Raw genomic sequence first — 12,916 nt, 5'->3', positions numbered from 1 at the left:
TGCTGGAACAAGAACCCAGGCAACTTTCCACTTCATAGATAGAGAAATCCCATGCCATTTTAATCTATACCATAAGGGACTGGGTGACTGTGCGAGCAGGTACCTGGATCACATAGATTTAGTGTAGTGTCTGAGCAAGATACTGGAGTTTGGTAACTGCAGCCATTGGATTAACATGGCAGTTATTTTAAATGAATGACTTGTGTAGGTGAGATTTCAAAGTCATGGGTCACTGGAAACCTTTTCCTGGTTTCTGCATTCAGCTGCTCGGTGGTGGGGTTTTCTCACAAAACAGGAGTTCTTGGTGGCATGGTTCAAGACCTGCTTTTTTTCTCTCTCTCTCTTGAATGTGTGTGTCACTGTGTGCATGTGTGTGTGCGCGTGTGTGTGCATGTGTGTGTGTACATGCATGTGTGTGTAAGAGAGAGAGACAGAAACACAGAGAAAGAAACAGAAGACTTGTATGCTTAGGGATATTGTTTATAGAAAAGGAGTGGAGGCAAGAGAGGTAGGCTTCTGCTTATGAGCATTTGTTTATGTATTTATCCCATGATTGCTGAAGTTCTGAAAATGTCCTATATCTTGACCTGGGTGCAGTATTTATACATAAGAAATAAACTGTACATCTAATATATATGTGAATTACACATATATAATACCTATGAAATAAAAAAGTTGAGAATTAAAATAAAATGTATACATACTTTGAATAATTTTTAATTCCATTAGTTTAAATCTGAAAAGAAACAAACATCAATTTAGCTATCAGCTATTAAAGTGTGTATACATTTTAGGGGGACACCATGTATATGATGTTCCACAAATGCTGTTTACTGGAAACATTATAAATAATGCTTATGAATTTTCTTTTTTCTAATGAAAAATATTTCTGCAGTTCTCAATCTATGCATTAATGTGCTGTTATATATATATATATATATATATATATATATATATATATATATATAACTATATATTAATATTACCTCTGGCATTGCTTCAAATAATGTTCTTCTTCTCTTGGTAAATTCTTTCATGTCAGTCAAGATTTCATGCTTTATTTCAGGGGGCAGGCTACTGAAGTCTTCAGACTCAATATCTACTGCATGAGGATTCTGAAAGAACTCTTCCTGTAAGGAATAAAACATAACACCATAAAATTATCATTTCATACACTTAATGCTATTCACCATGACAGATACATCTTGTGCTTATATCATAAACAGAGTGCTACATAATCTACAATAGGCTAAACACAGTTGCACATAATCTGCAATAGGCATGAAAGTGAATGGCACATTAGGGAATATATTCATTCACTCATTCACACATTCAAAAGGAAAATTACTTACCAGGCACCTATAATGTGACAAGCACTGTGCCAGGAGCTAGAGTACTATGGAGATCATGCCAGATATGGTACGTACTCTTAAGAGTGAAGGAAGATATATGATAAATAAATACATAAACAAGATACAATGAGAAAATAAAACAGGCTATTCTACTGAGAGTTGATTAGAATAGGGAGTGAGTGCCCTGGCTCAGTTAGTTGCAGTGTTGTACCATATACCAAAGGTAGTACATTCGATTCCTGATCAGAACACATACTTAGGTTGTGGGTTTGATTCCCATTCAAGGCACGTACCAGAGACAACCAATCAATGTTTCACTCTCCCTTCCTCTCTCCCTAAAATCAGTAAAAACATATCCTTGGGTGAAAATTTTTAAAAAAGAGAAAGAAAAAAATAGATAAGATCCCACTAAAAAATGACTTTGTGCAGATGACTTTGTAAAAGATGACAAAACGCCTGATTAAGGATAGAGCATTCCAGCCAGACAGAATACCAAGTGCAAAGACCCTGAGGCAGGGATGAACCTTATGAATTTAAACATGCAAGGGAGGCGGCGTTTGAGGACTCCAGCCCCAGCTACAATCTGACTGTACTTACACAGGAGACACTGAGAGGGAACTGCCTCACTGAGTTCATCAACCCTCTGAACAGTGAAAGGTGATGATAATAAGTGACTGTTTTCACTCCACTAAATTACACATCAATAGATAACTGAAGCATATAATACAGACATAGCCGAAACCCATTTGACTCAGTGGATAGAGTGTCAGTCTGCGGACTGAAGGGTCCCGGGTTCGATTTCAGTCAAGGGCACAGACATTGGTTGCGGGCACATCCGCAGTAGTGGGTGTGCAGGAGGCAGCTGATCGATGTTTCCCTCTCATCAATGTTTCTGGCTTTCTATCCCTCTCCCTTCCTCTCTATGAAAAAAAATCAATAAAATATATATTTTTTTTTAAAACAGACACAGTACATATATGCATACATATAATCGAATACTCACACACTCAACCATACAAGGGATAGGGGATGGACTAGTATATACCAAAATATTACTAGAAGTTATTTGTGGGTGGTATGTGGCTGTATTTTACATGAACATATATAACTATTTCTATTTATTTACTAATGGTATCTTATTAAAAAAAAAAAAAAAAAAAAAAACAGCCGGGACCGGTTTGGCTCAGTGGATAGAGCAGTCGGCCTGCAGACTGAAAGGTCCCGGGTTCGATTCTGGTCAAGGGCATATACCTTGGTTGCAGGCGCATCCCCAGTAGGGGGTGTGCAAGAGGCAGCTGATCGATGATTCTCTCTCATCGATGTTTCTGACTCTCTATCCCTCTCTCTTCCTCTCTGTGAAAAATCAATAAAATATATTTATATAAAAAAAAAAAAACAGCTTGTTTTGGATATCTAGTTATGCATAATTCCATATATGTGTATGCATCTGTGTATTTTATATATACATATATACACATACATACAAATATAATACACATACACACAATAAGAGGCATCTATCTTTATTATTTTTAAGATAATTTTCAAAATTCATACTACCTCATTAAAATTATTAATTTTTATGCCATTCATTTCAAATAATAGCATAAATTCTGAATTCGAAAATTATTTCAGTACCTGTAATGCTTGTTTTTGACTCATTCGTTCTTGCCATTCTTTTTCATCTTCCTCTTCTGAACTGAAAGTCAAACATACATTTACAATATGTGTGATGTAATGATTTAATGAATATTTAATGTGTAATTCAATATTTCTTGAGTTCAAGGTGCTGCTACCTGGAGGGGCTACAATGATGAATAAGATGGCAAGGTATGTCCCGTCACTGTTTCACAGTCTGGTGGGGACAATCACAATATGACCTAAGAACTTCCAGCACAAGGAAAGAGCAGGTTGGCCAGAGTATGATAAGTCACCTCACCCGAATTTGGGATATCATGAAAGCTTTCTGGAATTTCCTGCAATTATATCGTTTAGAAAAGCATATGGTTAAAGGGTTGAAGTTTTGTCCTTAATAAACAAAATTAGCCAAGACCGGTTTGGCTCAATGGATAGAGCATCGGCTTGGGGACTGAAGGGTCCCGGGTTCGATTCCGGTGAAGGGTATGTTCCTTGGTTGCGGGCATATCCCCAGTAGGGGGTGTGCAAGAGGCAGCTGATCGATGACTCTCTCTCATCGATGTTTCTAACTCTATCTCTCTCCCTTCCTCTCTGTACAAAATCAATAAAATATATTATAAATAAATAAATAAATAAATAAATAAATAAATAAATAAAATTAGAAGCTAAGAAATGTTTTAAGAAAAAGACAATATCATATTTGGGATTTAATAGATTTAATAGATTCTATTCTACACTATAAAGCTTCGTAGGGAGGGTTTGCTATAAAGAGACAGAGAAAGAGATTTGGAAGCCATTATAGTAACGGAGACAAGATTACAGTGATGAAGATAAAAAGAACTGGGCTGTTTCAGAAGTTACCTCGCCTCTCAGAGTCCCTATAGAAAGAAATGAGGGCAGGTGGAGGGCATAGTCAAACTGGTCCTCTACCTGCACCTCAACCACAGAAGCCGCTGACAATTAAAAGCCAGCCAGAAAGAATCCACAAGGAAGCCTGAGAAAGACTGGCCAGGGAGGTTCTCAGCAGGCACCATGTTACACTGAGATCTGCAAAGATCTGAAAAACTAAAGTCCATGTTTCATGTATTATAAAACAACAGTCCTGGTACAGGCTCTACAGAAAGAAAAAGAAACCATCACAAACCACCACAACACTGAGAGTTACCAGTAAAAAATTTAGTTTTGAAAAATATTCTAAACAGTGTCAAGAATGCATATTTTAGGTGCATTAATTTCCTCATGCCTTAACATGTAGATTAGACATAAAGGGTTACGTCTGTCTGAATACAGTGATCATAAATATTTTAAAATAAACATTTACCTGTTTTTTTCTTCTGCTTGTAAAGGTGGCAAAGCATAGATGTCATCTTCTCTTTTAACTTGAGTAAGACTGGGTAGTGCTTCATCTCTGCAAGGTACACACAGGCTTAAGCAGAGATGATAGGAAACAGCACTTTGGATCAGTAGTACTCGCCCACTGATTACAAAAACGGTGCTGAGGAGGTGAGAAAGGGGAAAACACAGGGCAGTGGCTGCCCAGGCCACTGCTGTGAGAAATAAGTACAGCCTAGAGAGAGAGGAAACTACTGCAGTGCCTCAGGGCCTGGGTCCCAGCCTGCAGTGTGACATGAAAAAGAACCTTACACAAGTAAAACGTGCATGCAGGGCAACACTGCAGCTTTTCTTCTCGTCAAAGCTAACTCACACAGAACAGAGAATTTCCAAAACCTCAAATTATTAGGTCAAAGGGACATCCCACCTATTCCTCTCATTTCACTCTCTCTCCTGAGCTAAAATTAGGAAAAGGCAGCCACAGGAATCCAATGCAAAAATTAAAAAAGCTTAAATTAATCTTTAAAATTAAAAAGGCTTAATCTTTTTTTTTTTTTTTTAAAAAAAAAGGTAATTTCCCTCTTACCTTTTGCTTCTTAAGGCAGTTTTGATAGCTTGCCTTTTCAAAAATGTTTTCAAAAGCTTTTCTGTAGTTTTTTTAGAGTCACTGGTTGCCACGTCTTTTTTATGCCTTCTCTTAGCCTGTGAAAAGAATGGACACAGACTTTACCTCAGAGTATTAGTATGTTAAAAATATTTCTGTGATTTTTTCCCCATAGAATTTGGTTTTCCAAACTTTAAACGGCAGCTATTTTAGTATTTCCTATAGTTGCTCTATCAGTGGCTATCTTCAGGTTTCTCACATGTAAAGGACGCCTAATCTCCATTTAGCTACTACTTAATAGACTGGATATTATATATATTAATTTACTTGCAGTTTCTTTTAACAGTCTTCAAGAAGCCTAAAACTTAATGACATATAATGAAGTAGATGCTTCTTCAAAAGGGATTATATTAACTTATTCTTTGAAATGCCACTGCTATGCCAAAACCAATTTCTGACATTGGTTTTTATAAAAAATACATTACTTATATGTAACTCTGTCCTTTAACATTCATGATTATATCATAAGAAATCCTAAAATGTACTAGAATACCTTGTAAGGAATGTCCAAGTAGGGAAAAATTAGAGTCTCCATGCTTATGGTTGAATATAAGGCAAAAATACCAAAACATCCTTTTTTGAAATCGAGATTTGATAATATAACATAGTTGAAGGTGTACAATGTGTTGGTTTGATCCATTCATACATTGCAATATTATTGCTTAGGTAGAGCTAACTCCTTTATCAGGAGTGGGAAACTGTAGATATGCTGTGTAAGGGTCCATACAAACTTACAACCAGTAGGTATTCACTGGTTGTAAGTTTGTAAGTTTATAAGTTCTGGAGTTCTCTTTTTCTTTCTAATCCTTCCAAAGACTACCTGATATAGAATATAATTAAAAACATTCAAGACTAGATCTTTTACTGAGGCGACAAATGTCCACAAGCATTAACAGATCCTTACTTTTACCCTAGGCCCTCATTCAGTATCTGTCTGGTACGATTACAAGGTCATGAGCTGACATTTTCAACATATAAAGGTCATATATCTAATTACTTCAAAATTCACAACATTGGCCGAAACCGGTTTGGCTCAATGGATAGAGTGTCGGCTTGGGGACTGAAAGGTCCCAGGTTCGATTCCAGTCAAGGGCATGTACCTTGGTTGTGGGCATATCCCCAGTAGGGGGTGTGCAAGAGGCAGCTGATCGATGACTCTCTCTCATCGATGTTTCTAACTCTATCTCTCTCCCTTCCTCTCTGTACAAAATCAATAAAATATATTTTTTTAAAAAATTCACAACATTGTTCAAACACTTTTCAAACTAATTTCAGAATAAACTTATTCTCATTCTTTTATATCCATTTAGTCAAACTTGGCAACACGTAACATTGCTCACTCCTAAAATTCAATTCACCTTTAAAAGAAGGCTAACCATCATGGATGACCCTTCATCTCAGACTCTGGGAGCCATTTCCTCTATAGATGTTCTATAACGCTCTACGCAGTAAAAACATAACCAGAACAAACGTAGAACACCTAGGAAAACACTCTAAAGTAGGGGTGTCGAACTCAATCAGAGAAGGGGCCAAAATCTAAAATCCAGCCTAAATCGCGGGCCGAATGGTTTACTGAACAGTCATAAACTGTCACTGTGATGGAAACGCAGCGGAGTGCAGTGATGACAGCGCGGTGCGGGCCACATTGCAAGGCCTGGCGGGACGGATTTGGCCCGCGGGCCTTGTGTTTGATACATGTGCTCTAAAGGATAAGGTCTCAAATGTAACAATTTCAGTCCTTTTATTAAAAGTTAAATTTTATCATTGCCACAATGATATAGTCCCACATATCAACCTTTTTTTTTTTTTTCAAAGAAAAAGTGTTTATTTGTTCAAGAAAATTTAAATTAAATTGTACATAGGTCAAAATAAATCTTGGTTTCCAAAATTCTAAAGAGAAAGTTAAAATTTTATCTGAACTTTTCTTTCTTTCTGAGAATGTGGACAGAAAAAGAAGATGGAAGATTCTTACCAAAGTCTGTTTCTTCAGTAGCGGAGCATCCCCATCAAACACAAAAATAGGACGAATTCGGAAAAATAAGAGTTTGCAGAGCCGATGAAACAAAGTGAGAAGATGAGCATTTTCTATTGAGTTCCCATGGCAATCCCGGACTCCTTTAAGTGCTTGGTTTAACCAAATGCTAATATCTAGAAGAACTGTTAAGGAAAACATTTTGGAATCTCTTTCCTCAACCTCCAATTCCAAATTCCTAATAACTGATACCATCCAAAAGATGAAACTAAGGACTCATCACAATCATTCCAAATTGAAAAAATGGTTAGCCCTGAAGAAATCTACCTAAAACCAATTAACTTTATTTCTACTATTCACACACTGAATTCTAAAATCTTACATACACATAAGTATCCTCTTAAGAAGTCTAACTTCAAAAAAAAATTATACTTTAAAAAAATCTAATAATCTCTATGGAATTGTAATAAATTAGCACAACTCTTTTGGAGAACAACTTGTGACATTCCTTTTAAATGATTCATTCTTTAAAAAAAAACAAAAAAAAAACCACAACAACTCCAAAACCCATGAAAATCATTTCATGTCGGAAAAGAGCTGAGACTTCTGAAAACAGATCATCTAAATTAAATGCTCTGCCTTTCCTTACATTGGACAACTTCCTAAAAAATTGAACTTCATGTGTCATCTCAATTCATTTACAAATAATGAAATCTTCATATGGGCTACAATGTAAAATGGCCTAAATCTTTACTGCAGTTTTAAAGACTCCTGCAACAAAACTGCTTTCCTTCACATACGAAGAAAATCTTTAGAAAGCAGTGATTTGAGGAACCATTAGAGGGCAGCAATAACACCTATGCTTACACACACACACACACACAAACTTTCCCTTTCCCCTAAGGTACTCTGCATAAAAACTTGTAAGCGCAAATCCATTACAGATGTATTCCGAGATTCACACTGAGGAAAAAAAAATAGTAGAATAATAATTACATTACTTATAGATTCTCATTTAGGGAAGTGGTGTAAGTTACCACGAGCTTCTAGAACATAAAAGACTCTCAAAAAGAAGAAGGCTTAGCAAGTAAAAGAAGAAAAAAGGCAACTTTAGAAAGAGCAGTTCACATATTTTGGTAATGAAGAAAAACACATTTCATCCCAAAGACACAAACAACAGTCCTTAAAGTCTTGGGAGCAAAATAATTCACCGTATATCTTTTTTTTATTTTTTTGTGCTGTGCAGTACCATAAACATCTCCTATTTAAAAAAATAAAATAAAACGTCAAACACTTGATCACACCACCCTTCCTCCAACAAACATGAACTGAGGACTCAAAAGAAAGGCATAACTGCCGGTAGGAAGCCCACTTCATTCTCTCCACGCTGACTTCCCAAGGGGGAACACTTTAGATATTAACAGCGCCAGACACTATTCTAAGCTTCCTTCATTTAAATATCCCCTTTATCCCCCATCCCTCCCGCTGTGTGCAGATACCTTCACCTCCACTTTCCTGGGATAAAACCAAAAGCTGGGGAGCTGGGGGGCTGGGAGCTGGGGGGCTGGGAAGTTGGGGGGCTGGAGAGCAGGGGAGCTGGCAGGCTGGGAGCTGGGGGTTGGAGGGTTGGGAGCTGGGGGTTGGGGGGCTGGAGATCAGGGGGGTCGGGGGGCTGGAGAGCTGGGAGTAAACGTCGAAGAGGGAGCACAATCCAGACGCGAACCTGCACCCCGGCACCGAGGCCCGTCAAGGATACCCACGGCCAGGATCTTCCCCTCCAGCGTCTCGGGGCAGATCTGCCGGCCCGAGCACTCCAGCAGCTTCCACAGGCCCTGCACTCCCATGGGGCCGGCGAGTCTCGGGGCGCAGCGCGGGGGAGGAGTGGCGGGAGACCTTTTACTCTAATTCCTCCACCGCCGGCTGCCTCACCGCCCAGGACACAGGAACGGCGGCCCTGCTCCAGCTCAGGAAAGATGGGAAATGATCCGCAGTTCGCAGCGATTGACACCGCCGCCCCGAAACGAGAAGGAACCGGAGAACGGCCGACGCAGGGCTCCCCAAGGTTCCGTCTCCAATGTCCGCACTCTTAACGCGCGATCCCCCGGTCAGGGGGCTGCGCGGGCCAGAAAATCCGCCTGCAGGCGCCCCTCCGACCCACCGATCTTCCCGAGTGGGTGCGGAAACTCATGCGAAACGGGGCTTCTCGGATTCCATAGGATGCGCTGCGCGCGCAGAACGGAAGTCGCGCTTCCCCGAGCTGACGCCGTAGGGACGCGCCCCGCACTCCGGAAGTGAGGTCTCCATTGGTCAGTCCTCGCTGGCGTTCTGTCTCCGTGAAACGTTAAAACGGTGCACAAAGCGAGTTCTTACTGAGGTAACGACGACTTTCTACGTATCAGTTCTCCCCGCTGGCCGCTGGTTGAGAAAAGTGTTTTTAGGCTCGCTGCTCCTCCTGTTCGACAGACAGCCTCTCCGTCCGTGCCGTGCCAGCAGCCACAACCCTGAGGCACGATGGTGAAGGTCGGAGTGAACGGATTTGGCCGCATTGGGCGCCTGGTCACCAGGGCTGCGATGGAATCTGGCAAAGTGCAAGTTGTCGCCATCAATGACCCCTTCATTGACCTCAACTACATGGTCTACATGTTCCAGTACGATTCTACTCATGGCAAGTTCAGAGGCACCGTCAAGGCCGAGAACGGGAAGCTTGTCATCAACGGAAAGCCCATCACCGTCTTCCAGGAGCAAGATCCCACCCACATCAAATGGGGTGATGCTGGCGCTGAGTATGTTGTGGAGTCCACCGGAGTCTTCACTACCATGGAGAAGGCTGGGGCTCATTTGAAGGGCGGAGCCAAGAGGGTCATCATCTCGGCCCCTTCTGCGGATGCCCCCATGTTCGTGATGGGTGTGAACCATGAGAAGTATGACAACTCCCTCAAGATCGTCAGCAATGCCTCCTGCACCACCAACTGCTTGGCCCCCCTGGCCAAGGTCATCCATGACAACTTTGGCATCGTGGAGGGACTCATGACCACAGTCCACGCCATCACCGCCACCCAGAAGACCGTGGATGGCCCCTCTGGGAAGCTGTGGCGTGATGGCCGAGGGGCTGCCCAGAACATCATCCCTGCTTGTACTGGCGCTGCCAAGGCCGTGGGCAAGGTCATCCCTGAGCTGAATGGCAAGCTCACTGGCATGGCCTTCGGTGTCCCCGTCCCCAACGTGTCGGTTGTGGATCTGACCTGCCGCCTGGAGAAAGCTGCCAAATACGATGATATCAAGAAGGTGGTGAAGCAGGCAGCAGAGGGCCCCCTCAAGGGCATCCTGGGCTACACTGAGGACCAGGTTGTCTCCTGCGACTTTAACAGTGACACCCACTCCTCCATCTTTGATGCTGGGGCTGGCATTGCCCTCAATGACCACTTTGTCAAGCTCGTTTCCTGGTATGACAATGAATTTGGCTACAGCAACAGGGTGGTGGACCTCATGGTCCACATGGCTTCCAAGGAGTAAGAGCTCCCCGGGTCACCAGCCCCAGCAAGAGGAAGAGAGGCCCTCCGCTGCTGGGGCATCCTTACCCCGGATCAGTCCCCGACACACTGAGAACCTCCTGACCACCGTTTACACCCCAGACCCCCTGAAGAAGGGGAGGGGCGTAGGAAGCCCTATTTTGTCATGCACCATCAATAAAGTTCACTGTACCCAGCCAAAAAAAAAAAAAAAAGTGTTTTTAAGTTGATTTTAGATAGAGACAGAGGAACGTGGGTTTGTTGCTCCACTTATTGATGCATCCCTTGGTTGCTTCTTGGCATTTGGCCTGACGGGGATCCAGCCTGCAATCTTGGTTTAAAGACAGAACCCCCCTTCCCCCCCTACCAACTGAAATACCCAACCAGGGACTTGTGAACACTCTTGATTACTAAAAGTAATTTTTACTCAAAGCAACAACAGAAAGGTGGATGCTCTGCTGGCATTTTTAGTTAATATTTGTTTGATAACTTGTAATAAGATTTAAAGCCTTAACCCTTGAAATATAGTTTATTTTTCTCTGGCATTTAAAATTTAGTGTTCCGCCGCCTGTTGCTCAGAAATGACAAGAAACTAATTGCCAGATGAGTTCCCGGGAAGGCAGTGACTGGAAACCTCAGGCCAAGATTCAGATCCAACCACACCCCATTATAGTTCAGGTACCAGTGGTTCAGAAATTCTATTTCTTCATTTGTAAGCTGGGCATCACACCAGTCATGCAGGCTACTTTAGCTAGAAACAGAGCTGATTGTATGCAAAGTGTTTACATGAGTAGATAATAAATGACAGCTTTGACCTACTGGTTCAGAATGGAATTACTGAAACTAGCTTCAGAATCAAAAGGCGGATAATTCCTAGAAATCGTTCTTAGTTGTATTTTACAGAGGTTAATATAATTGCCTATTCAATTTTTGTCTCCCTCCACAGTAGACTGTAAACACTATGTAAACACAGAAGCCAAGCACTATTTTGTTGAATGTTATGTCCCCCACTCCTGACACTCAGCAGGGATTCCACATGTATTTTCTAAAAAAATCTCTTCAGCTTCCTCTGAAGCTCTTCATGCTCCTTCCACACAGCTTAATGAATTTCCTCCCAAGGCAGGATGACACTGGTACAGATCCCACCTGAGCTACAATAATAGGCCGTGTTAATGGGCTGAATTGTGTTCCCCTCCAAAATTATGTTGAAGTCCTAACCCCCAGGAACTCATAATGTGACTGTATTTGGAGATAGAGAGTTTTAAAAGTTGATTAAGTTAAAATAAGGCCCGTAGGGTGAGACTAATCCAATCTGACTAGGGTCTGAAGCAGAGAGACACCAGGGATGTGTAAACAGAGAAAACACCATGTGAGGACACAGCGAGAAGGCAGCCCTCTGCATGCCAAGGAGAAAGGCAGGAAAAAGTAAACCCGTCAAAACCTTGATCTTGGACTTCTAGCTCTTACAGAACTGTGAGAAAATAAATTTCCGTTGTTTAAGCCACCCAGTTTGTGGTATGGTGTTGTGGTAGCCCTAGCAAACGTAAGATCCCCTATAATCTTAGGCAAGTTTCTTCACCATTGAGGGTCTGCGAATAAAATGGAGATGCCACCATTTTTGGGGGGTTGTTCCAAGATCAGAGATTTAACATCAAACAACCAGTGGATAACAGTGCCTAGTTTAAGTAAACGATTAAAGGAGATAATGCTCTGGGTAAACAGATTCAGAATGTCATCACATCCTAGAGCACCTTGCCAGAGCCCTTCCACTATCCAGGAGAAGGCAAGATGGAAAGTTATAGCTACTGCTCCAGCTTGGCCAAATGATGGGAAATAGTACTGGGAAAAGAAACAGTTTCAGGATGTTATGTAAATGAACTTTTTTTTTTTTTTTTTTTTTTTTTACTGAGAGCTGGGGGAAAAAAAAAAAAAAAAAGCTAATGTGAGCATGTGAATACTATAAGTGTTTTTAAAACCAGAGCACACCGGAACCGGTTTGGCTCAGTGGTAGAGCATCGGTCTGTGGACTGAAAGGTCCCGGGTTCGATTCCGGTCAAGGGCATGTACCTTGATTGTGGGCACATCCCTGGTAGGGGGTGTGAAAGAGGCAGCTGGTCGATGTTTCTCTCTCATCGACGTTTCTAGCTCTCTATCCCCCTCTCTTCCTCTCTGTAAAAAAATCAATAAAATATATTTCTTTAAAAAAAAAAATAAATGAAAATTAAAAAAAATAAAACCAGAGCACATTTCTTAAAATACAAAATATTCTTTTGAAGGAATAGCAACTAAGAGGTGTCTCTTTTATTAGCCATTAGCTCCTTGAGATGCTGATTAATGGGCTCTCAAGTTTCAGAACAGTAAAATACACATCTTCTGGAGTAATAGCAAGCACTTAAATAGCAATTCCTACCTATAAAGCACTGTTCTGAACACATTATATGTACTAACT

General features: G+C 41.1%; 2 protein-coding genes across 7 annotated transcripts in view; one reads left to right on the top strand and one right to left on the bottom strand.

Moving 5' to 3' along the window:
• ERCC5 (ERCC excision repair 5, endonuclease) overlaps nt 1-9,169 on the bottom strand; it is a 33,008-nt gene extending 23,839 nt beyond the window's left edge. The window contains exons 1-6 of one of the 6 annotated variants that reach the window (XM_036458926.2): nt 8,715-9,169; nt 6,959-7,134; nt 4,909-5,024; nt 4,312-4,416; nt 2,991-3,051; nt 987-1,130 (exon numbers count right to left, since the gene is read on the bottom strand). In XM_036458926.2, coding sequence (XP_036314819.1) covers nt 987-1,130; nt 2,991-3,051; nt 4,312-4,416; nt 4,909-5,024; nt 6,959-7,134; nt 8,715-8,802 — 690 coding nt within the window. In that variant the 5' untranslated portion in view covers nt 8,803-9,169. Of the gene's footprint in view, nt 1-986; nt 1,131-1,352; nt 1,427-2,990; nt 3,052-3,148; nt 3,277-4,311; nt 4,417-4,908; nt 5,025-6,958; nt 7,135-8,714 lie in introns of those variants that run through there. The other 5 variants (XM_036458923.2, XM_036458925.2, XM_036458927.2 and 2 more) reach the window with 5 other exon arrangements.
• A 226-nt stretch (nt 9,170-9,395) lies between these two features.
• On the top strand, nt 9,396-10,683 carry LOC118730754 (glyceraldehyde-3-phosphate dehydrogenase-like). Its single transcript, XM_036458937.2, has one exon. The coding sequence runs from the start codon at nt 9,470-9,472 to the stop codon at nt 10,469-10,471; it is 1,002 nt and encodes a 333-aa protein (XP_036314830.1). The 5' UTR covers nt 9,396-9,469; the 3' UTR covers nt 10,472-10,683.
• Nucleotides 10,684-12,916: the final 2,233 nt, after the last annotated feature.

Source organism: Pipistrellus kuhlii, unplaced genomic scaffold (assembly GCF_014108245.1).
Source record: "Pipistrellus kuhlii isolate mPipKuh1 unplaced genomic scaffold, mPipKuh1.p scaffold_m20_p_3, whole genome shotgun sequence".
Taxonomy (NCBI): Eukaryota; Metazoa; Chordata; class Mammalia; order Chiroptera; family Vespertilionidae; genus Pipistrellus; species Pipistrellus kuhlii.
Note: the sequence above shows the minus strand (reverse complement) of the source record. Positions and strands in the feature narration are given on the sequence as shown.

What these genes read in the sequence shown, in the direction of transcription:
- LOC118730754 (XM_036458937.2), top strand. Translation starts at nt 9,470, where the DNA reads ATGGTGAAGGTCGGAGTGAACGGATTTGGCCGCATTGGGCGCCTGGTC.